Raw genomic sequence first — 26265 nt, forward strand, 5'->3', positions numbered from 1 at the left:
CTTCTTCTGAGGGAGCCTTCGTGGGACCTCTCCCATGTTCCCACTCCATCATAGCCCTGGCATGGACACTTGAGACCAGGAGGAGGAAGGCATCTCCTCTCTGAAAAGAGGGAAAGCTTTGCTTTAACACTTCAGCCCAGTCCTGTTTTGGTGATGCAACTGGGTTTGAGCACACAGGGAATGACTAGGGCAGTCTTGACACGCAAGGTCTGCTGCTGAGTGCAATTAGGTGCTGCTGTGATTTCCTCATAAACTTTGTGAATGGCTCACGTGGCAAGGAAGAAACTGGTAATGCTGGCAGCTTTTATACTTTTATTGGTGCTTTATTCCTCCGGCAAATAGCACATACCTGAAAGTATGATCTCAGACCTCAAACCCAGGTGAAGTCAGTTCAGCTCTCAGGAAGGCAAGTGTGGCTCTGGGGTTGGAGGCCACGTGCTGGCACATCGAACTGTGGTGAGCTCCGGGGCAGCTGGTGATCTGGCCACGTGAACTGGACACTGGGAAAAGGCCAAATAATTCACACAAAGGGAGCAAAAAAATACTCGTGCTTGCCCTACTGTTCGGAGAGTCAATGCTGAAGGCCACATCCTGCCCCAGGAACTGGTTAATCCTGCTCACTGAAGGGATGGATGCGCCCAGGGGCTTGGTTGCACTTAGAGTTCAGCCAGCTGTTGGATCATATCAGTGACTGTGGGCTGCTGAGGTGTCCTGTGCAGAGTGATGGGTTCACCCTAAGTCCAAAAGGACACCTGCTCCTGGTCTGGGGCCCTCAGTACAAGAAGGATGCGGAGCTGTTGGAGCATTCCAGAGGAGGGCCACACAGATGATCGGGGGGCTCCAGCATCTATCTGTCCCCCACTGGTGCTCTGGGACGGACCTGGAGCTCCTCCTGCCTTCCCTCTGAAGAGGGCACTCACCTCCACATGTCAAACTCCCACCAACAGGTCCTCTTTCCAAGCAAAATTCAATGTGAAGAGTGGCCTAACGTCACCTGGACCCTTCAGACCTCCTGCTCCTCTCTGCTTCTCACCACTCCCGTGGGAACACCACCCACTGGGTCACATAGCTTGGATGCCTGAGGCTCATCAGGTCTGCTGTTCGGTGATTTATAATCAAGAGCAGAGTAATTAAGAATTAAAGCTGCCTTTCTGTGTCAGAGCCATTACAAAGACACCGCAGCAGCCTTTTGAAGCTATTTTACCCCTGCTAATGCAAAAAGAAACCTTTTCCACTCCAGGACAAAGATTCATCATTTCACTCTCATATCTAATTTAATTCTAAGTGTTCAGACTCTTTCTTGCTGAGAGCTATTAACCCTCCTACCCCACAATTGAGACCAATACCCCAGTTTTTCTCAGACCAAGCACTACAAGGAAGACAGCATGGGCAATGCAACTGCCTGATCTGTCCAGCTTTGCAGTTAATTTGGTGGTTCTGTGTCCTTGTTCCTGCTGTGCTCACTTTCCATGAACAGAAAGCTAAAATGTTCATGGAAAATGCATTTTAAAGGCGTGTGCATAAGTGTTCCTGGAAATCTAATTTTATGTTTTCAGTAAAAGCATTTGCTACCATACAAGGGGCGAGCAGGAAAAAGAAATAAGACGGTTAGCTCACCTCTGCACAACTATCTTCACTCAATGCAAAGAACAGAAAGTGTGGCTATATATCCCAGCAAATAGAAGAGCTGTTTGCAGATGTTAGGCAAGCAGGACTAAGTAGCTAAAATCAAATGGTTTTTATCTTTGTTTTCCATCTGGCATGAACAGAGGTGTTTAAAGCTGAATTTTTGCAAGATGTAGCTTGCCAGAGAAGATCTGTTTGTAAGGCGCAGCAGGTGGCTGGGACATGGGCTGTGTGACAGCCCAGAGCACTGCATGCCTCCTGATGGTGTAGAAGAGCTCACCAAATTACAATGCTCCTTTACCAGCAAAAGTGACATAAATGATCAGTGAGGATAGCAGTGAGCTCTTGGTTAGGACTTCTACAATCCTTCTGGCTCTTGACTAAGATCATAGAATCATAGAATCATTTGAGTTGGAAGGGACATTTAAAGGTTATTTGGTCCAACTCCTCTGCAATGAACAGGGACACCTACAGCTAGAAGATATTTTTGTTGTCACAGAATAAGCCAAGGACTGTCAAAAAGCAGCTGACCAGTGTGAGTGAATAGGGAAGTACGGCACAGGAGAAGTAAAGATGAGACCTAGCCTGGTTTGGGAAAAGCTCCGTCAAAAACAATGCATCTAATTTCGCTGCCTCAGTGGCTGAAGAAACAAAGGATGAGATTGTCTGGCTCTGGAGGTCAGAGCTTTAATGTCCTGCTAATTGCATTTATATCATAAAGCAGTGCTGCTGTATTCATTTTGATTTAGCAAAGCCAGCTCACATCACTGAGGAAGCAATCCATAAATTAGTCTGCTTCTCCTTAAACACAGCAAAGGGAGAAAGGTCTTGCCGTTTGGTCCCTCTGGTGACAGCGACAGGGCCCGAGGGAACGGCATGGAGCTGTGTTGGGGGAGGGGCAGCTGGGGGTCAGGGAAAGGGGCTGCACCACAGGGCAGTGGGCACGGAACGGGCTGCACAGGGCTGTGGGCACGGCCACCAGTGCTGGAGTTCAAGGAGCGTCTGGACAGTGCTCTCAGAAACAGGGTCTGATTTTGGTTGGTGCTGTGTGGAGCCTGGAGCTGGTCTTAGTGATCCCTGTGTGTCCTTTCCTACTATATGATTCTGTGATTCTGTGATCTTGTAAGTGCATAACGCAGGGACCATGGCACTAACCCAGGTACTCACTGATGCCCACCCTTGTTGTCACTGCTTTGTCACCTAGCTGCAAGGAGCAAAAGAGACAACATGGTCTGCATGGCTTGGTCCAGACTCATTCATCCATTGGGGGTGGGCCCGCTCTGACCCACACTGGTGGCTGGCTCCACAGGCCTCAGAAACTGTCCAAAACTGAAGTGTCAGTATAGCAAATCTGGGGATAAAGCAATAAAAATAACAGTAGCAGACCACTAAAAGCAGACACTTTCACTCAACTCTGAGGGAACAAAGACTTGAAACCGCTGACCTATTCAGTACAATACTACAATAGCTGTTGAAATGGCGTGGCACTACAGGAGCTGAAGGTGAAACGTCACATTCATTTTTAAAAAGAGCTTTTAGAGGTCATCCAGAGACCTGTGGGCTGGAAAGCTGGGTGTCCATAAAAGGCAAATGATACAAACTGTCACAAAGAGCAGAATAGCTGGATTTGCAGATAAATGTGATACAACAAGAAGGAGTACATTCTGCAGAGCGAGAGGTCGAGTATCAACAGCCCATTAGTGTCAAGACCTGGGCAACTTGGTGCAGTCATAAGTGATCCAATTGCAAGGAGATGCAATGAGCTCAGAAAACTGAATATAAAGTGAAGAAAATGACTTCTGCAATTCACCAGCAGTAAATACAAAGCAAGTGCCACAGGGAACACCAACCTTAATCATGAAAAGTCCATCAGGGACTCTAAATCAAGATGCCTGGATGGAAAGCTCAGTGTTACTAAGTTTGCTGGAAACTCCAGCTCTCTGCTCAACAGTTGTCAGCAAGCCAAATAAGAGCTTTGGGGATTAGTGTAGAATGAGCAGAGAATACAAACAAGACCACTTCTGTGTTCATGCCCCAGAAACAGGGGCAGCTCTGCACAAGTAGAGGATGAAGAAAAATCAGTGAGGATACAGAAAACATTGCACAGAGATGTGCAGCGTTTCCATAGACAGACAAACTAAGTATAGCAGTATTCTGCTTGGTCACCTCACCTCTACAGTGATGGGATGGATATGAGAGGTACCATCAGCTTATGAGCAGCATGGAGATGTGAACAGGAGAACTTTACTCTTTGTATCTTCTACAGCATGAGAATGGGAGCACAAGCCAATCTGTTGGACTGCGGGCCTAATACAAAAAGTCACACAATGGAAAATTGAATGATGAAACTCATTGTCACAGGGCACTCTGGAGGCCAGAAATACAAAAGAATTCCAAAAAGGATTAGCCAGATCTTTGGAGGCTTCACCCATCTGCTGCTGTTGAACACAGTGACCCAGATGCCAGTCAAAAATTCCTTAAACTGCAGTTCACTCACTACTGGTCTGGTAATACTATGGAGAGATTGCACTGTACTTGCCCTTTCCCTAGGAGCCTGCCTCTAAAATGAGCTGATTAGTTGTGCTTTTGGTCTGAGGCACTGACACTGCTTAATACGTTATATATGACATGAAATGTATATTAAGAAACCAGAATATATTGCAGGTGATGGTCAAGTCTGTTTACCCTGTGTGAACATTTTGCCTTTGGCACGCAGTAATATCTGATGCCTTGGGAGAAAGGCATTTCTGTCCCAAAAATCTATCTATCATGCCCCTGGCAGGCTGTACCAAAGACCAGCTCTTTCTTGATCTCGCACAGATGCGCCGCTAAATCCATAAACCATGACAGTGGATTATCTTTATCATTGATTTAACTGTCACCGCTAAAAGTAGTTAGCAGCCATGAAATAAGCCAGCAGCCATACTTGAAGCAGTGTCCTCCTGGGGCACACATTTCCTTCTATTAGTTCTTAAATTAATTCTCCTTCATTGCATGAAGTGTGCCTTATTCTCACTTTGCGGGACAAGTGAAACGGAAGCACCGATCGCTTTCCATCTCATGCACCATCATTTTGTGAGCTCAGCTGCTCTCCTTACTGACACATCTCCTTTTCCAGCTGACACAGGCCAGGACCATAGAATAATAGAATCACAGATTGGCCCGGGTTGAAAAGGACCACAATGATCATGTAGTCTCAACTCCCCTGCTATGTGCAGGGTTGCCAACCACCAGATCAGGCTGCCCAGAGCCACATCCAGCCTGGCCTTGAATGCCTCCATTCAAGGGAGGGGCATGGGACATCCACAACCTCCTTGGGCAACCCGTTCCAGTGTGTCACCACCCTCTGCCCTCTGAAAAACTGCCTCTTACAGTACAGCCAGCAGGAAGGTCGTGGCTCTGGGACGGGTCATGCTTCACCTGGCAGTGGGCAGGAGGAGAGGGGCAGTGAAGCTTCTGTTTCTCATGGCCAGATCACAATGGCACCAAAGGACTGGGCTTGCAACTTGTGCTCGACTTGCTCTATGGAAAAGCAGCCTGTGTTTTTCATTGCTGGCATCTCCTGCCAGCTCTAAGTACTTCCTTTAAACAAACAAACAAAAACCACAGAAAACAAAACAACAAGGTTTGGTAGTTCACTTTAGGAGCTGTGTTAAAGCTCCACCTGAAAGAGGGGGAACAAAACATCAATTCCAGACAAGAAAAGAGAAGAAAACACTAGGTATGGAGCTGTACTGTGAGAAAAGAAGTAAAGCAGTGCAGCATCTGGAGAGATATCGAGGACAAAACCAAACATGGTAAGCAGGATCAGAGACAAATATCAGAGGAAAGGCCGGAAGACGGTGACTAAAGCACCAAGAGTGAAACTGTGTACACATGGAAACTGAGTCCAGAGTTCCACATTTTTTTTGTTCTGATTTTCCCTGCCATTTCCAAGAAATCACGATGCTGTCAGATCCCTCTATACCCAAGGGTCAGTTATGTTGGCACAAGCTGGTGGAATTGCATTGATTTTTGTCCATTAAGAAGCAACATTCTGAGATTTCATAGAATTGCCGGGGTTTAAAATAGTGCCCTGAGAACCTTGTGAAAATAGCAGCTGGTGTAATTCTTAAGCTGGGTCATAATAAAAGCAAGGCAAAAGTAATTAAAAGCATCTCTGTTGTTTTTTCATAGTTGTGAAAATCCTCACTTTAGATGCAGCCACGCAGAAAACACAGCCCTAGGAAAACACATGCAGAACAGCCACCTCTCTGACAGTACCTGGGAGCTTCCTAACTCTGCTTTCTCACCTCCTGAGGGAGCAGACTGATCTTCTTTTCAGTTTAAGTCTGTTGAGTGCATCCCTGCTGCAGCCTGCAAGTAGGCAGCCTGCTGTGAAGGCAATACGGCGGCATAGCCTGGCTGCAGCAGGTACCCCTGCACTTGTCTTTGTAGCTGGAAGGAGAAATACCATCACCCCTGGAACCTCTGCTTCCCTTGCTGTAGTTTTTTCCCCTCAGTGCCTTCATCTGGCTGAGGCCTCTTTTGGATGAAGGTGACACGGATGGATTGCTCATCTGGTAATGACTAAACTACGCTTGACCATTTTCACTCCATAGACCTCTCTAGCTGTCAGATTTTATAACCCGATTACTACAGACTTGGGTTAGATTCAGACAGATTGCCTACCAGTGAAAGGCTCAATATCCCATTATCAGATTTTTGAGCCAGCCATTCCTCTTCATTTAGTACCTAATAGGAAGTGCCAGTAATGTCCTGTGGACTCAAGCTTTAAAATGAGTCTTAACTATGCAGAGCTGGAGCTCCTGTTACAGTGCAGAGAGCAGCAGGAGAAAGAACTCCATCCAACCATATGCAAGAGAGTGATTTTAAAACATTTTTTATTTAAATATTAAATAAAACACAGACTAATCATTTTGGTGTACATCTCTCATTTTAACATAAGAAATAAAATGATTGTTCAGTCATGATAAAAAATAAACTATACATCTTAATTAAACCAATCATGTAGTGTCTTTAAATACCCTATTGCATTGCAGTCTGCAGAACAGCACTGTCAAGATATCTACAAAAAAAAAAAAAAACAAAAAAACTTTTTAAAATGACCTCTTTCTGCTCCAGCAAGAAATCCAAAGAGGTTCTACAGCAATTGGAAAAGAAGAAAAAAAAAATACTATGAAAGTAAAGTGCTTGTCATTGCTTAGGACAGGAAACAAAAGAATCTGTGGCCTTTTGATCCATGGCATTTAAACAGAACAGAATATTAGAGAGGAAAATCTGTGTTTTCAGTCTGTGCGCTACTCCTTACGAAACTGAAGGCAAAGTTGCTGCTTTGTGATGTTCTGGCTTCTTCTCACTCTCCAGCCATCTCCATGTTTGTTTGTTTGTTTTTATTTGTTATCGTTTGCTTTTTTGTTTTTAAATCACTATAATTTAAAGTGAGACTTTGGTGTTTTCTCTGCTGCAAGGCACCACTCATTCAGATATTCTACTCAAGCAATTTTCTCCTGTGTTGAAGCTTCCAGACCACGTAGCAGCAGCACCTGGCTGGAGATGCACCAGTATAGACACACGGATACTACACACAGATAAAGAGGTTGTTTATGGAGAGCCACAGACAGAGCCACGTGACGTCTTCAGCCATTCCTACTCCCATTAATTAATCTGGTCAATCTTTGGCTTTTAATTAAAAAAAAAAAAAAAAAAAAAAAAAAGAAAGAAAGAAAGAAAAAAGAACATGTATCTATATTATTTGTAAATGCGTAATACTGCAGGTTGCACGAAGCCAAGGTAACTTGAAGGCACCCTGTGTCACACAAGGGAGATGGGTCCTTGAAGCATTTAGACAAAACGCAGCTATTTCCTGAATGCAACTTCCAGCTGAACTGGCTCACTGTTTGCTCACCTGCTTCCAAAGCTGGAACACCCTGCCCTACTCCCTGCTGTAAGGGCATGGCTTGGGCTCCCCTTTACACCTAAGCACATCTTCTATTGACACCAACAGAAGTCATGCTCTGCCTTGGGAGGGAGGTGGGGTTATACCAGAAACACAATAGAAGCTTATTACAAAATATAAAAAATAACTAGTGTTACATAGTTTTCTGCTTCCTATTTATATACATATACAGCATTAAAAACCATACAAAAAAAACCAAAACCCTACCTAATCCAAAACCTCATTTTGCTAATATGCTAAAAACAAACCAGCCAAAAACAAACACCCAAAGATTGTGCTGTTTTACTCGCTTTTAATACAGTTTTGTTCAGAAATAGCTGTACTCTATTAAAGCAGAATTCTGTTCTAGCCTATTCCTTTTGTCTTTGTCAGTATATAATTATAACCTCAATATTGCACATTTCCCCAAGAGTCAGTTCTATTTGGACCCTGATAATGAAATGCATAAAAACATAATTAGCAGCGGAAATAACAATGTGCAGCGCTAAGAAATACCCTTCAGACAACTCTGTAGGCAATCTCCAGGAGGGCTTTTGAAAAGGAAAATGCTTCCCATCACCCCACCAGTAATAAGGGCTCCCTCCTCGGTGCCTCTGCAGGAATACAAAAAAACTTTGCATTTATAAAAAGAGACCTAAAGATTATTTAGACCAACAGAATACATGCATGTGCTTACACACATACACACACACACACACACCCCATCCCTGCAGAAGACCAGACAGTCTGTAATTTAGATCCTGATACCAAAGGATGCATTTTCAAGAGATTACTTGCTTCTGTGCTAATTAGAATGCTGTTTGGTTGTTGGCTTTTCTTTTTCCTAAAAAAAGGTTTTCTAGCTGACATATCAAGCAGAAAGTTCACAGTTTTCATTTAAAGTATACATATCTGGGAGATGCGGAATGGGGATGTTGGTTCCTTTAAAACAAAATGACTGTTAACAGGAGGAAAAAAAACCCACAAATGGCAATGCTTCCATTTTTGTCTTCTATGAATGCATAATGTTGCATGCCACTGGTTTTCTGTTTATTTTCTTTAAAAGAGGTAATCATCTTCACAAACCCATAAATGAATATTGTGAAAGAGGGAGGCTCTGGTCCCTTCTTTGAAAAGCCTCTCCCTGCTGTGTCACAACTACTGACAGCTGCTAATCTTGCATAACAGCAGAGCTGTATTGGTCTGACTTGAGTACAGTACCGAAGACTTCTTCCCCAACCACATCCCTCCCTGTCCCCACAAATGCCCCACCCATCTTCCCCCATCATTATTTTTTTCCTTAAAAACAACAACAAAAAAAAAAAAACAAAAAAAAAACAACAGTTTCTATTCGTATTTGTTCAGTGCAAGAATAGTAGAAGCAAAAAGACATACATATTGCTTGTTTCAGTTCTATAAAGTTGCTAGCTTTTGGAGCCAGACAGCCTCTTCACATACTTCAAAATTTATTGCTTCTGAGAGTCACTCATCCACACAACACCAGCCAGCCACGGACCTATGCATGCCATGGAACAGTGGTGCGAGTTCTTTGTAAAAAGAGCAGCGTGAGCTGTAGCAGCCAGAGCTCTCATTTGACCAGGACAAACTTCCCTAGCTGGTTGGAAGTCAAGTCCTCCATCTCACAATCCCCATGCTGCAAAGCGACAGCATCATAGCTCGGAGATTGAGCAGAGAAACTCTGTTGCTGAGAGAAGGTGGTGCCGACTGGAGAGACGTTGCTGCTGATATACAGGTGAGTGTCTAGGAGGTGAGCTGCTGAGGACACCGGTGACACGCTGACACCAAAGAAATGAGGTTGGAGCAGTTGGCTGTTGCCAGCAAAGGCCAGCTCAAATGAGTTCTCTCTTTGTAGCTCTGACAACAGAAGAGAATTGGAGGCTTTGCAGGTACCTGCGCTATCAGATGGGGGGAGGCCATTTGTCGCAGATGTTTGAGATGTCTGGGGACAAGCTGGCTGGAGTAGCTGGTGATGCTGAAGCTGAAGTATTCTGAACAAAGTCCAAGGATGGAAGATGTTAACTTGCAATACTAGAAAGGATTCAAGTTTTCCTTCCTCCTCTCTCCTGCCCTTACCTTTACCCCGATCCTAACTTTCCCCTTCGTTTCCTCCTCTCTAAGGAATCTCACCCTACCCAGACAGTACGATTAAAGTGATTGCCATGCCAGATCAGCATGTTTTCTCTTGGTTTTTCTCCCCACACTGAATCTGGAAACTACCACTAGAATTTTATCTGGCCATAATTTGGCCAGCTCATACTAGATGTTTTACAGACAACGTATGCAGATAAACCGGATCTCTATTTTCCATCTTGCTTCTATGGTGCCATCGCACACGACATTTGAGGCCACTGGACTGTGCCTCCTTTGTGGGCTGTAACTTTTCCAAATTACAAGGTTTCATTTCCTTGCCATGGGAAAATTACAGGAGGCAGAGGAGGAAAGAAATCATTCCCAAACCTAACAAAGAAAAACACAGCTTGCAATGGGGAGAAGTAATGTTTTCCCCCACAGTACCAAACTGCTTCTCTGTCCAGTGACCTCTAAATACTTGGACATGGAGATTTTTAAGTGGAAATGCACGTCCTGCGTTACACGTGCCAGTGCAGGAACCCACAAAGGAAGCTAAACCATTTATCTGCTGCCACACAGCAAAACTGAGAGGAAAGGAATCCCCAGTGACCAAACTCCCCAACCCGTTTTGCTGCATTTACTCCTCCTCCTTTGCCCTTAACCAAAACAACCCCAAGGAAAATAGCAAAACTCCTCCAGCTCAGCTTCTCACCTCTGCTGTTGTAGCACTTCTTCCAGAAGGTTTCTTCCCTCTCTGTTGCAACCACTGCTGCTGTAGATGCAGGTGTTCGGCTGTGTGTGTTGGAAAGGGCTCATGGCACTCCTTGCTGCCCGAGATGAGGAGGACTGACACACCTGCCGAGCAAAGCCTTTGATTTTATTCAAGCCGAGAAACCCTTTGGCTCGAGCATTCTTCCGCAGCTGCTGCCTAAAAGCCTTCAAGCCTGTGGGACATGAGGAGAAGAAATGCACTTTAATCCTTCTTAGCATTTGACTGAGAGCCTACTTTACAGATCAGCCTTTCTGGGCAGCTGCCTTCATTTACGTGAGCATTGCACTAGAAGAAACCATCACCCTTCAGTTCACATTTGCATCTCTGCCTGATGGACAGAGTAAAATTGATGTGATGGAACAGGGTTTGGGACAGCTGCATCCTTGTTTAGGTGGACACATACACAGCAAAGGACAAAGCTACTCTAAGACACGATGAGCATTCCGTATTTTAGGAGAAGGGTGGAGCTTGCCATCCCACAGCCCAGCATAAACATCTTCATGGGCATGCTGAAACACTATGCAAGAACCTCCCAACCTCAGCACCCTCCTCAGGAACCACAAATACACGAGGCAGAATATCCAGGTGTAATCCCGACACAGGCAAGAAAGCTACCCTTTTCTAGTGGCAACTACAAGGGTGTTTTATTGCTGGGATATTGCAAGGAAGGAGTTACCTTGAGTTAATGAGGTATCAGATGCTCGTCTTCCTTCTTGGAAGCTGACAGGTAGGAGAGAAGCACCTCCCATGCAGCCCTGGGCTTGTAACACCGGAGCGTCAGACTGAGAAGCTAGGAAGGGTGATGTCATCCTAGCTGTGGCTGGGCTCCCCGTCATTACTTGACCTGCCAAACAGCTGCTCAGGGCCACTGAGCTGTCATTTGAAGATGAAGTAAGGCAGCTGTCTGAACTAGTTCCCTCTGTGGGGCTTGCTGAGGAGGAAATGACTATACCTGCAGAGGGGAAGGAAGGACAGAAAGAGCATTCCCAAGATGAGTACAAGAAGGAACAAACGTGACATCAGAGCATTCTGCCCACCTACACTGGCACTAATAAGCAGCTGCAAGTCAGAGAGATGTCCAGCAACTTATGCTGTCACAGGCCCTGACTCCAGCACACGGTCACTGACTAATAACCTATGTTCGGCTCCTCCCAGCTGGCAGAGCTCTGCCAATAACTCTCAGGCACACAACATTTTTTAGCACAAAAGTTCCAACATAAGATTTTTGTTTTGTGAGCATTTTTGTTTGCTTATTTAGTTCAAGGGGTCTGGATACGTACCCAATACAGTTAGCAATCACTTTTTTTTTTTTTAAATGAAGTCAAGCATACACACCATCACACAGTAAAACAGCGGAAACAAGCAGAGAAGAGTTATGTCCTGCTTGTGAGAATGCTCCCTCTGAAAGATCTAGGTGAAATATAACAGTACAGTGTCTCTTCCCGAAGGACCGTGCTTATTTATGGGAAGTCAGAACTAGAGGGGGCAGAGCAGAGACCTCTTCTCTGGGTTTTCCTACTTCAGTCAAGTTAAAATCAGCACACACCCTCAGGAATTTTTCTGCTATGGCACACCTCCTCCATCATTTTCCTCTAATTAAGGACAACCTTCATTGCTCCCAGACTTACATGGAGGGGCATGCTGATAGAAGTGAGTGACTTCAGCCAGCGTGTGCCTCCGGCTGGTGTTGCTAGGGATGCGGATGGGGTGGTCGTACGCCTTAATTTCATCTTCCAGCTCCTTCTCTTGCCTTACTTCTTCACTAATGGTGGTCTCCAGAAGGCTGCTGGGGGAGATGGAGCGATTTCGAAACAGCCCATTGAAGTTGGGATCCACAGGAAAAAACACAGGCTGCAAAACATGTCAATTCAGAGATTTATTTTCTCTATGTTTTAATGCTCTTCAGAGCCCCATGGCACGTCCTCAGAAGGTGTACTGTTTGAGAGGCTACTACAACTCCATGCCCAAGTGCCAAACAAAAGATTCAAGGGAGAGAACAACTGTCACGACCTCTGTCTTTTTTCATCAACAGAACAATTTAAAAATAAACAAAAAACCACAACAACAGAAGACACACAGTTACACACAGTTCAGCTTAAAACACCCACCTGTAATGGATTATTCACATCACAATCCATTTCTGCCTGCAAAGATGGTTGAATCAGACTCTGAGGTTGCTGGTAAAGCAGGGATGATCGCAGGGTTTCACTAGTGAAACTGTCCTGAGGCATCTGAAGGCAGAGAGAGATGCACAGAAGCCATCACATACACTGCTGTTCCATGCGACTCTTCAAATATTGTAGGCTCAAGGAATTTCAGAGACACCTTCTGTGCAAGCCTTCTCCACGCACTTTCTATCAAAATTAACAAAGCTACTCTTTCAGTGCCAACACAAACACAAAGTACTTCTCCTAAGTCAGACTATTAAACCGCCAGGACAATTTGAAAAGGCACCAGAGCACAATTAAAAGGGGGTAGGGGTTAGGAAAAGTCAGAAGAAACACACAAACTGAATCATGGAGTATTTCTGAGGGTCCTACAGGGCATATAACAAAAGGGTAACTGATCCATGCCTGAGAAGGCAAATTTCCAGGAGAAGCCTAGACTTCTGGCTCATTACTGACTTGCACCAGAGGCAAACTCTTCTCTGGATCATGCTCTACAGACATTTGGTACTCAATCAATCAGCATCTTGCTGAAGAATAGTAGCCCGTCCTATCAAAGGACACAACAGGTTCTCAGAAGCCTCAAAGCTGCGATCTTATTTTCCCATAGAAAGTGGCAGAAAAGAGCCCACAGATACACCCTCCCAGGTAAACAACATCCTTCCTTACCTCAGCATTGCTGATCTCAGAGCTCCTCGGCCTTTGCTGACGGCCAGTTGCTGGACGACTCGATAGCTGGCTGCTTCGATACTCCTTGAGGCGCTCCAAGAGCAGGTAATAAATGGCAGCAAAGTGGTTGTAGCTGCTGTTCTGTAAAGACTAGAATACAAAGAACCCTAGTTACACATAACTCAAGATATGCAGCCACAACTCATTGTTATAATAAAGACTTTGTAATTGTATACTCAAAAAACAAGTAAAAACCCAGAAGGGCGGTGAAGATTTTACTACTGTGAAACTGCATCAAGGCTAGTCACTGAACAATATACATAACTGCACCACTGGCGTTCTGCTACTTACTGAAAACACATTGAAAGGACAAGCACTTCTCACCTCAACGGTTCTCTGCCTGTCAATGCCAAGCGTTTGCATGATCCCAAGGACCTGCTCATTGTAGTCGCCCAGGTTGGAATTATAGTTTTGCATGGAGAAGGACAAGGACTGTTGCTGTCGAAGAGATGGGTCAGCTTGCATCCACTTGTGCTGCTTTATTTGGGAAATGGTTATTCGCTTTGTTGGGTCAACGACTAACATCCGTCGAATCAGCGTTTCACAGTCTAGATGACAGAGATAAACTCATGAGCAAGGGGTAAAAATGCCAGTTCAGACCCAGGCATTTGCTAAAAAACTTTCCCACCACCGGTATTTGATGTCTATGAAAACAGGAATTAAAAGTTTTCTGAGCAGCTGATGCAGAGTCTGACTGCTAAATATCCAAACCAACACAAGAGCGGTACGTATTTTATAGAAGCAACGTGTCATTGAACAAAATGACACTGTACTGGCTAAAAGTAGGTTTCAGTTTGCACTCTACCTTGCAAGGGGGCTAATTTTGACTGGATGTAGGTTTAACTATGGTACATCCACTTGAAATAGGTTAGGATTTACAAAGAACTACTGTACGTGCTAAAATATGAACTCCTGGTTCAAGCATACTGCTTGTTTGTTTACTGCCAGGGAATCAAAGCCGTTCATAGCTAAAACAGATGAAGATCAGGCTTTAGAAGATATTATTCCATTGAAGAGAGGCATATTCATTTGTTTTCAAATCCTAATTGGAGAGAGATGATAATACCTCTCAGCTCCTTTTTCTCACCGGACTGTCCAAGTGCAAGCATTCAAGTAACAGTGCTAAGCTTCACTATTTCTGCTCTCCTTGGCAGCAAAGCCACACTGAAACGTACCCTTTCTGCATAGTTTGAATATCTCAGAACTACACCCACCTCAGTATTGCAGGCTAGTCTCATTAAAAGCTTGTTTTCTTTCTTTTCTGAGTGGTTATTTCTACAGCTAGGGCTTCAAATTTTGTAACTTAAAGCAATACTCTTAGGAAATGAAATGATGGCTTTATAGATACACCATAAAGTAGACCTCAGAAAAAGAAAACATCTACGATCAGCCCCTGATCTTAAAGTGCTGCCCTACAGAAATTACTGGACACAAAAAGACAAGGTGATTGCCAGCTGCAAAACCATCTGGACACTGCCTCAAGAAAGACCAGGACAGCTATTCCTTTACTCTCAGTTCCTTTTCTAACATTAAGAATCTGAAAACAAAGCACCTTCAGACATGAAGTATGGGATGCGGAACCTCCCCTCTAGCACTCTTTGCCTCAAAGTTGGTAAATTAGGTCCATCAAAAGGCAGAGAACCACAGACAAGGACGTAGAGCACCACTCCAAGGCTCTGTCAACAGAGAACAGCACAGAGTGTGAGTGATTCCAGTAGAAACAACAGTTTTCAAAGCTCACAGTCCATAACGAAGTGTGAAACGGAATTCCAAAGGAATATCACACTCACCCATATATCAAGGTGAGGTCCTTCATACTCCTTGCCTTCAAAAACTTCTGGAGCTGCATAGGGTGGGCTTCCACACCAAGTGGAGAGTGGCTCTCCTGACTTGTAGAAGTTTCCAAAGCCAAAGTCTGGAAGGAAGGTAGAAGACTGGTGTAAGACAAGATTCAGCCACATGCAAACTGTTTAGAAGAACAGAAAACAGAGGGAAGGAAGCGGGTGTTTTGCTTTGTTTTCTGCATACTTATTTGAGCTATTCTCTTTTGTCTAGAGGATATATTTAGAGAAATATCAGTAATGTTAACTTTCAGTTACTTCAAATACATCTATGAGATTATGCTAGGGAGACTGAATTTGACCACATGCCTAACACCATTTATAGAATAACCAGGCATTTCTCATTACCTGCTAATTTGATATTCATGTTAGCATCTAGCAGAAGGTTCTCTGTTTTGAGATCCCTGTGCACTATGTGGTGGCTGTGACAGTATTCCACTGCTGAAAGAATCTGCCAGAACTTCTTCCGTGCTTCGCTTTCGCTCAAGTGCCCATTGGAGGTCAGATGATCTGCAAGACAAAAGAGGCACAAGACTTAGAAATACCCAAAAAATGATTTTGTAGTCTTCCAGATGCTGCACTTGCTGCTTGACAGCTGACAACAGCGACTCTGGGTTTTTAATGCAAACAGATATTACTCAGGAATGACAACAATATGGCCACGTGCTCTAAATCTAAAGAACTGTGAGGTACTGCTGTGAGAACTTACCAAACATTTCTCCATTCTTAGCGAACTCAGTAACAATGTAAAGCATATCCTTTGTCTCCATAACCTGTCAAGACACGAGAGGACATGCTTAAAGAAACACAGACCTCTGTAGTTACTTTCATTTCCCTAAATCTATTCTCAGATACATTGGTTCAGTTATTTATTTGCCACAGTAGCTGGCAGTAAAGACACCTAATTTTGCATTGCAATGTTCTTTCCTAGCAAACTGGTAATGAAAAAGATAACAAATCAATGCTTCTGTGCCTACAACATACAATGGCTTCCCATGGTATTGTTCTTCTTACCATTACTACACCACATAATCTCCATAAGATAATTGATGAGCATTTCTTGATTTTATATACTTCTCTGAATTCCCTTTTTGGTTAAGATATGCATATACAGGTTTCCAACTCATTGGACTTATTTTGAACACACAAGGACACAAAGCTCACTTAAAGCCATCTTTGTTTCACAGCTAGCATGCACTCAGATCAGGAGATACCTGCAACTCGGACAATCAGCAAGTGTTACCAAACACCCACTCCCATTTGGTGCTGGCTGGGGGCACAGCAAGCCTCCCATGCGAGTGAAAACAGGTAGTTGTTGGTGTTACTGCAGTGCTTGAGGCACATCAACAGCTGTCACCAGGCTGTACAACATTCAACTACCGACCCCGTGCAAAACGGTAATTGTCAGAGGAAGCTGACACATTTTTGGAGGAAAAAAAAAAGCAAAAATAAACCCAAACAAAACTGAGCATTTTGGAATTCATCTTCATTTACTAAGCCACATCTCTTAAATGTCACATTTCAGCTTTCAGAAATATAACCTTTCCCTGGAATAGGACTCACAGGGAATCAATATTTTGTTTGAGAAGCAGAAGGCTCGCAACATATTAACAATCAAACAAGAGTCAATACTACTTCAAAGGCTGCAATTTCCAGCTTCCTAACACATAACCTTTTTTGGATACTCTTGTCCTTCTCTCTACAAGTACACACAGACACAAAATGAAAACAAACAAGAAGGGAGCAAAGGAAGAGAGGTTCCCAGTTTAAAAAACTGAAGGAAAGTGTTCTGGGAAAGATGCCAGCTGGATGAAATTAAGACGCTGTGCTGAAACTAAAACAATGATGAAATAATACAAGAACACACACCCTACGTTGGTATGTCATCTAATTCCATCCCTGCTTCTCAGCCTCCACCAAACAGGTAAAGCATCAGTTACAGCAACAAAGAGAAGAAAACTTTGCTGAAAAGAAATTATGGTCCACTACCAACATCATTTGCTCAATCAAGTGAAGTGGTTCAACTAGATGGAATTTAACCTGCTTTTCTAACAGCTTCCAAACAGTATTTTCACCCACATCATTCCACTGAAATGAAATCAACAGAACTGTTAGAATGTTTTGGTATATCCTATGGGCAGCAATGACGTCAGACGGTAACGCAAAAATCATTTTTGTTAGGAAGGTTTAATACTGTAAACATCAAAGCAATTCACGCGTGTCAAGGTGTTGAAAAACAATGCCTTGCCTAAACACCTGTTCTACAGGCTCCTCAGCCTTACACGTTTCAAACAAGGAGAATGTTAATTAAGCCAACCAACTCAACGGTAAGATAACAGCTTGACAGTTGTGCGTACAACAGCGCACACAATTTCAGATCTGCTGCTTCATTTCTTAATCCATTCCTCTCCCTCTCTGTCCTTCTGGCCAGGTGCAGAAAGACTGTGATACCTCATCTTCTTTAAATCCGCGTGGCGTTATTTAAGATGATTAAGAGGAACATACACCAAACGCTAATTGGATCAAAGATTCCAAATTTGCAAGGCAGCCCTCGCTCACTAGACAGCTGCCACCTTGCCTGCCACACAACACGTTTGTGCAGAAGCTTACTTTTACTGTTCTAATACCCTTAAAAAGGCAAAAGCAAAAGCGCAGAAACTGAATGAATCCAAATCAAAATTCACACCTTGAAACTCCACAAAGGAAAAGATCTTTTAAACTTATTTTCAAAACTATGCAAACTGGAACAGAATAACCCAAACGGGTCATTTCCTCACATATTCTATGATATCGATATTTCCAAGTTTTTTTTCTTTTTGATTGAGTTTATTTGTTGTTGAATTTGCTTTCAATTATGGCAAGCCCAGCTTTTGTGCCTGCTACTCTGCTGTCCTAAGAGAGTTTAAGTCCTCCTCATATCAAAAGCATGCGAGAAGTCCCAATCTTCCAAACACACAGCAGAGGAGCCTGGAAGGCAAGTTAACTCTACAAGTTCCAACAATCTGTTCCTTGATCTGAAACAAACTTCAGTCTTTTTTCACTGTTCTGTCAAGAAACTGACAAGCGTACCAGAATGATAACTTTAAATGAACTTCAGTCTCCAAAAACTTTCAGTTCGCATTCTCGCTACAAACACTTCATGCAAAATCAAATGCAAGAGGACAGGCATATCTCATCTGCACGCCGTGCTTCAAAGCTGACCTCTTACCTGATAGAGCTTGATAATGTGGGGGTGATTCAAAAGCTTCATTATCTGCACTTCTCTATAAATCTTCTCCAGATTGCTGGGGTCTAACCTTGTTTTGTCGATTATTTTTATTGCGACCTGCAGGTTAAAAAAATAGTAATAATCACATCAAACAACCACTGGCATTACAAAGAAGGTATGCTTATTACGATGGGGAGAGGAAGAGCACGACACCAAAACACCACATGCAAAACCATGCACAAACTCACAGAACACACGTAAGGTGGACTTTAGATACGGTCTGGCCAAAGCTGATGGTGTTTTCCCGAGCTGCTCCAATCGCATGCAACACAACGAACAGAACTACAGAAGGGGCAGCGCTGGATGGAATTCGGTAAATCTTTTAATCCAGCAAAAAACACGGTCTTATAAGGGAGTATTTTTTTCTTTTTTTTTTCTAGGAGAGGGCGACTGGGACACGCAGTGCTACACCGCTGCTGCACGGCCGAGGGGAAACGCTCTGCAAACGAACACGGCGAGTTCTTTGTTCTTTGAGCGAAGCAATGGGACGGGATGGTCCCGCGGGGAACCAACGGGGGCTCCAACATCCTCGTGGGTCCCTCCTGACACCTGCAAAGACTTCAGGGGGTGCGAAGGTTCCCGCAGCTGGGACTCACAGAGAGGGAGGCGCTCGGCAGCGCTCTGCGAACGGCGGGCTCCGCTTTAATTCTACGCTACATCTGTAGGTAAAGCGGAGAGAAACCCTCCAGCTCGGCCCCGTACCCACCTGCGTCTTGGTCACCCTGTGGCGGGCCAGCTTCACCACGGCGAAGTTGCCTTTCCCCAAGGTCCTCTCGATATCGTAAAAGCCGACCCGCAGGGGCCGGGGCTGGGCTGCGCTGGGAGCCGGCACTGAGGCGTACTCTGACATGATCACCATGGTTCAGGCGGGCGGCGGGCGATAGGGCACCGCGCCGCGACTCACCACGGCGGCGGCAGCATCGGCGCTGCCCCCGGGCGCTCGCAGCTAGCACGGGGACGGCGCGGCGCGGCCCGTCGGATCCCCCGGAGCCCAGCTCTTCCCCTTCGGCCTCGGGCGGCCGCTCCACAACTGCCTCTCCCCTCTACCTGGCGGGCTCTCTGCCGCCGCCGCGGTGCCGGTGGCGGGGTGTGAGTGAGTGAGTGAGTGAAGGAGGGAGGGAGGGAGGGAAGGAGAGAGGGAGGAGGGAGCGTGCGCCGGGGGGCGGGCGGGCGGGAGCACGCGGGATGTCCCCCCGCCCCTCTCCGCCGCTCGCGGCCCCGCCCACCGCCGAAAGCCGAGAGCGGGGCCCATTGACGTCACTTTGACGCCAGAGAGACGCGCGCCCAGGCGCGAGGCTGAAGGAGAGCGAGACACCGCGCCGTTGCCAAGGAACGGGCGGCGCTGACGCGCGCGCTGATGGAGCCGTCGCCCCGGCGACAGGGGGGCGGTGACGTCAGGGCGGAGGGAGGGAAGGAGGGGGCACCTGGGTCTCCCGCACCCCCACCCCGTCCCCGCCCGAGGCGGGGGAGGAAGAGGGGGGGGGAAACGACTCTCTGCGGTCACGTGACGCCCTCCCGTCTCCCGCCGGGCTCGCCCCCTGCCGGCGCGCGCCTCGGCAGCCGTTAACCGCCTTCCCTCGGCGCCTCCCCTCCGCGCCCGCGATGCCGTGCCCGGTGGAGGCGGCGCCCCGCCTGAGGGCCGGGACTCACAGGGTTGCCGTCCGCGGCTCTTTGGGAAAAATGCGGGTCCCCCGGCCGGGCACCAGCACGGAGAATGAAATGAAAACAAAGAGCCCGTCCGTCTGCGGTCCTCTGGCGGATTATCGGCACGGGCTGCTCAGGGAGGTGGCGGAGTCACCGTCCCTGGTGGCTTTCAGGAAGAGGGTAGATGTGGCACTGAGTGACGCGGCTTAGAGCACTCACAAACACGGGCTGACAGTTGGACTGGATGGTCTTCAAGATCTTCCCTGCTGTAATGATTCTGTGGTCTGATACACCTGCAGGGCTGTTATGTAGGAACAAAACTTGGGAAGTGATTTCTTCTGCACGCTGAGGCTGTTCAAGGTTAAAACTGGACATTCCCCTCAAGGTCCATTGCCAGGCACTGAGTGGCAGATGCACTTTGTTCGAGCAAGTAGATGTTCTGTCTGCACACGCACAGTGACCAAACTTTGTGCATTTGGACTCAAATTCCAGCTTTGCCCTGAAAATAAGTCTTGAGTGGTGCCTGCCTGATCAACAGACATTGATAACATCTGTTATTCAAGTTAATCTTTGTTAGAGTCAGCCTAGGTTGTTCTTAGAGAAGTCGTGCTCCAGCTGGTGACTGAACTATACCGTCTTCTCCACACTCCATCCTGGTGCATTCACTCGGGGCTCCCAATGCCACTTGGACTTGATGAGCTTGGAGGTCTTTTCTGACCTTAATGGTTGTATGACTATGAGCGGGCATAGTGGTGATAGGTTGGCAGTTGGACTAGATGATCTTAGAGGTCTTTTCCAACCTTAGTGACTATAATTCTATGGTCTCCTGGCCAGGATATAGTTTGTCTTAGTCTGAAGTCTTTGTCTGATCACCATCCTCAATGGTATTCAGGACAGGTATGCTGGTCTTCTATCCAGAGTCAACTGGATCTGTCAGGCTTCTTGAAATAAAGATATGCACAGCATGGCTGCAATCAACATGATGGTTTTCACCTCTAGCTGATGATTTTCTGGAGACTCATGATGAGAGATGGAGAGCTGATGGTTTTCCATTCCATGAGTGATGTATAGAGAGCTCAGGAGGGACTCATTTGGGGGACAAAAATAAATGTATTGTCAGGTTTTATTTATGGGTTTATTGGTTTGGTTTTGTTTTTAATTTACACTATGAAAATACAATGAGAAAAATGTGGTGGTTTATCTAAATCAAATTATGTGATACATGAGCTGTGTGTCATAAATCTCCATGGGAGATCCAGCAAACAGGTGAAGCAAACAGGATTTTGTCTGCTTCTCTTTTCTAATGAATTATATATATGTATGCAGCACCAGTGAGGAAGCACCTCAAGTACTGTTTTCAGTTTTGGGCCCCTCACTACAAGAATGACATAGAGGCCCTGCAGTGTGTCCAGAGGAGGGCAATGAAGCTGTGGGGGATCTGGAGCACAAGTCTGATGGGGAGCAGCTGAAGGAACTGGGATTGCTCAGTCTGCAGAAGAGGATGCTCAGGGGAGACCTTATTGCTCTCTACAACCACCTGAAAGGAGGCTGTAATGAGGGGGAGATGGCTTCTCCTCACAGGTAACAGTGATAGGATGAGAGGGAATGGCCTCAGGTTGCACAAAGATTGGATATTAGGAACTATTTCTTCTCAGAAGGAGTGGTGATGCAGTGGCACAGGCTGCCCAGGGAGGTGTGGAGTCACTGTCCCTGGAGGTGTTCAAGAACTGTGTGGATGTGGCACTGAGGGACATGGTTAGCAGGCATGGTGGTCTCCAACATTTATGGTTCTGTGATTCTATATTGCTTTCATTACCTAAAATTACCTGGGTGCTAGCCCTTTGAGAGGCCAGTTATGCTGCAGGCTCCTTCATCTAGAAGCATGGAGTCGTAACACCTGAGCACCTGCAGGACTTGAAATGGAGGTGGGAGAGACCTGTGGCTTGCAGAGATGTTGTCCAGCAGCATGAGGAAGGAGCTGCTAACATGAAGGCAGTAGTATGACCCAGGCAGGTCATGGGGCTGCCGTTCTGTGGGAGGGGGGAATGGCATAGAACAGGCTATTGCAGCATTCAATTAGCACTTACATGGTGCTTGGTATAACTCGCACAAAAAGCTGACTTATTATTATTAAGCTAACAGTGTATTCTCCATGGAGCTCATGAAGAGGAGGTGACGCACAAACAGCATATATAGTAGCAACTGCATGTGAACAGTGCCCCAGGAGTTATAAAGAAAAAATTACCTTAATAATGGTTCTTCTGCTGTGGTGGGATTTTCCTCCCTTTAATTATAGTTGCTGTTTTCATTTCAAATTGATCAAGTGTTTTAGGCTGGCAAACAGAACCAGTCTTTTTAGAAAGAACACACAAGAAGGACAGCCCCAGGTGGGAAAGTAACATTTTTTATTTCTTTTTAAAAAACTCATGATTTTTTTTCTTCCCAAATGGGAAGAAGTGGCCGGGGATTTGGTGCTCTAAGAAGAAGCAGTCACCTGTGCCGTGGGATGGCCTGGAGACTGTAACACTGCATCAGAGGGTTACACTGAAGAGAATCCAGGATTTAAATTATATGCATTAGATGAAAGAGGCAAGAAAAATAGGGAATTGTTCCTGTCTGCAGAAGGTATTTAAGTGGATCTGCAGTCCCTAGCCCAGAGGGTGGGCTACACAGAGCTTCTGCAGTGCAATGGGGTACACACGGTTTTCAAGAGTAATCATGCTGATGTATGATTCACTGAGAAATAAAGACGTCCTGCATCTATTACGCTCAGCACCCTTTCAGTATTTAACTTCTATTTTCATGCATAAGGGTCACAACAGTTTCCATCAGTGCTGCTCAGAAGTTGCACGACTTTGGTAGCATCATAATTAAGTTGTTTTTCTTCCACTTTTGCTATGTGTCGATACTGTCTGGGCACCATGAACCTCTTACATAAGCCCATTTTACCATCCCAGAGACGCTAGTGCAAGGAAAGGCGATGCTTTTGCAATGCCTGCTTTAACACTTCTGCTGCCCTCTGGTGTTTTGGATATCCTGAGTGAGGAATCATTTCTCAGAAACATCCGTGGTCGGCAGAGGTGTAATTATGGGGCTGGCTTGTACGTAAGGAGGGTAGGAAAACAAGCAGAGTGGAGAGACACTTCCCAAAGTGTCTCCACAAAGTTGTCCCTCTGAGTTCCCAAGAAAAGGGAGAGCCTGGGAGGACACAACTGCTAAGTTTTTCCATTGCAGTAGTCCTGTGCTCCCTTACTGAGGGTGGCATGGTCTACGGATGGGAATATGTAAGACTTCCAGAACTCATCTCGTAGATATTTCCAGCAATTCAGCTTTTAGTCATTTCACTCAGCATTTTCTATCAGTTTCAAAACAGACAACAATAGAAACTTTCTTCACTTGAGGAAATAAAAACAAACAGTGAAATGAAAGCAATCCTTTCTGCCTGTATCACTCTCCACAGTTACAGTTAGCCTGTTTTACCATCATAGGATAGGGGTGCTGCTTGCAGGATAGCTGTATTTTTCCCTTTCTTTTTTTTCTTTCAGAAAACACCAATTGGCTATTTTGAAAATCTGGTTTCTTGGGCTATTTTCAGTGTCCTGTCGTTTACATGGTGTAATTGAGTAAAACCTTGCGGAAGTCAATAGAGTTGCTCCTGGTAACATCAGTGTGAATCTGGCCTAGAAAAACACAAAATGGAAGGTGCCAAATTCCAGACAGTATAGTCACATTTGAAGTAGAGGAGATGACATAATCAACTAAAATGTTTGTAGGCTTGCTTTAAAGACAAAAGCGTTATCTTAGGGGGGGGGAAATAAGCATAAATATTTCTAATATAACTTCAAAGAGTCTTTGAATTTGAAAAAAACTGTGGCTGCGGCCGCAATTATAGCAAAAAACACTCTTGACTTTTAAAGCTAAAATATTCTTACTGAGGCAACACAATAGTATCCAGAAATATATTTCAGACAGCTTGAATGTCTTTGGTCACAGTGTTGCATCACAGTTACATAATTACCGCCACAACAATGAGCTTTTGTCATTAATGTTTATGACATTGCATTATTAATCAGGCATTTTACTGACCTAGTACATTGAACTTGTCTTGCAGAACAAAGGTACATGGGGCTCCTCTTCACCTTTCATCCTCACCTAGGGCCATAAAACAGTTTTTTAAAGGCGCCAGGTATGTAGGGTTCTTTCCCAAAAAATAAAGCGCTACAGAATCCACCAGTAATACCAAGGCTTTGACTGTTTTTGTTTGCACTAAGGGAAGTACAAACACAGAACAAACAAGACAGTTGATGCCCTTGAGATTGTCTTTTATTGTCACTGGTTCCCTTCTGTGTTTGTCGTGCTGATAGCGCTCCACCGTGTTGGGGCACACGAACCTCGCTGACGATTGGCTGCAAACAAATGAGACAGTTATGAAAAAAGAGAAGTGAGCCAGGTTATTTCCATCGCCCAAGATAAATAAAATGCAAAAACGAAACAATCAACAATGTATAGTTACTTATGAATTAGGGGTTTTTTCAATTGTTCGAGCTTAATGATCAGAGGCAGTAACTTCTGCAAGTGAACACACACCTTGTAATCTAATCATGCCCAATTAAATTGAGCTGGAAGTAATTTTATAGTACATGGGCTGTTTTTCAGGGATAGTGAACATCCGCCATTTCTGCTGATTTTAATGGAAACTGTCATTGCTCATCATCTCTGAAAATGCATCTGCATCTCCTGCAAGGTAAAGCATGTATTCTGTCAAAGGCTGTGACGTACATTTGTGTGTCCTGAGCCCAGGAAAACTGCCTTAACTGCAAAACCATCCTTCACTCTCTAATTGAGTGATTGATGTTAATTTACAGCTGGTGCAACAAAGCTGCATACATGCCAGGTGTCGTTGTGTGGTGTGCAGTGTGTACAGTAGACAGCTGTTGCATGTTGGTCTTCACACCAGGCTGGCCTTTCTGCAAGATCAGCACCTGCAGTTTAATGTCAGTCCCCCACTTCCCAGTGGAATGTGGGCAGGCAGGCTAGTCAGATGTAGTCAGCTCACCTTGTGCTGCTCTGGGGCTATGCCATTTCCCAGCAGCTTCTGTTGGGAAAACGTCTTACTCCTGACTGCTCCCTGAAACACACCATAGACACAGTGGTACCTCATGTATTGTTTTGTTTTTTGGGGGGTTTTTAGGCCACACCTGACAGAGAAGCTTAGCAGTATGAGATCTGCCAGAAGCTTCTGACTCAACATCCAAAACCAAACAGTAAGATTGTTTTTCACATAGCAAAAAAAAAGCCCTGCTGGGACAAGCCACAGTGGCTGTCCCGCATACGTCCCGAACTGTCATACAGGAGTCAGAAGGAGGTTCACCCCATCATCCATGACTGGTGGTTTCACCACCCTGGGGCACCCCAGCATGAGGCAAGGCTCTCAGTGGGAGCTTCGCATCCAAATTCCAAATAAGAGCCCAAACCGTTGAGGCCAAGTTCTCTTGTGCCCATCCTCCCATGTCTTGTCCGGGATCTTTCCTTTTTGGCATCTCTACAGATTGGTAGGGGCAACTCTGCAGGCCTGACGGGCATGGTGGGAAACCAGCCCCTCCAATTCAGCTAGTTTAGGAACCCTCCTACAGGCAGGCCAGAGGACTGAAGACCATTTCCTGTGGCTTTATGGTTGCTGGGGCTGCCACAAAATTTTTCTGCTCACGCAAGGGCTGCCAGTTATTCTCCAGGCGGTGTGGATGCCCTCACTAGGGACTGGATGGCCACTGCACAGGCAGGAAGGTAACTCAGCCTTGTTCCTTGGGGCTGACCTTCACCAGTATCCTATTACTTTTTACAGCCGTGGCATTGGATGCAACGGTGCCCCGGCAGTGCAGCTGTGGGTGATGTTGACACGCGCCCAAAAGGAAGCAGCTTGAGACAATGGGATTTGTTGCACACGTGTTTTGTTTATAGCCACCAATGTTTGTTGTGCTGGAAATAGTGACCCAAATGTAATGGTTTCTATGTCCTCTCGCTCCATCCTCTGCTCTCCTCACTTGTGTGTGACTCATGCAGAAACCTACATACCCTTCCCAAGAGATAACATGAATGACAGCCCCCTCGCATTTCCTCTATATTCCTGCAGCAGCTCCTGAGATCCATTGCGCTCTTGCTGCAGTCTCAAGTGGAAAGGCAGTCGCTTTCCT

At 45.4% G+C, this 26265-nt stretch overlaps 1 protein-coding gene across 1 annotated transcript; it reads right to left on the reverse strand.

Moving 5' to 3' along the window:
• Positions 1 to 6492: 6492 nt before the first annotated feature.
• SIK1 (salt inducible kinase 1) lies at positions 6493 to 19558 on the reverse strand. The gene is made up of 13 exons (XM_010724236.4): positions 19137 to 19558; positions 18371 to 18487; positions 15872 to 15935; positions 15511 to 15672; positions 15112 to 15236; positions 14874 to 14997; positions 13646 to 13869; positions 13262 to 13411; positions 12536 to 12658; positions 12056 to 12278; positions 11104 to 11379; positions 10368 to 10599; positions 6493 to 9573 (listed from the first exon to the last, which is right to left on the reverse strand). Exons 1-13 carry the CDS (start codon positions 19287 to 19289, stop codon positions 9153 to 9155), a joined length of 2394 nt encoding a protein of 797 aa, XP_010722538.1. The 5' UTR covers positions 19290 to 19558; the 3' UTR covers positions 6493 to 9152.
• Between the last annotated feature and the right edge of the window lie 6707 nt (positions 19559 to 26265).

Source organism: Meleagris gallopavo, chromosome 1, assembly GCF_905368555.1.
Source record: "Meleagris gallopavo chromosome 1, MGAL_WU_HG_1.1, whole genome shotgun sequence".
In the NCBI taxonomy this organism is placed as follows: domain Eukaryota; kingdom Metazoa; phylum Chordata; class Aves; order Galliformes; family Phasianidae; genus Meleagris; species Meleagris gallopavo.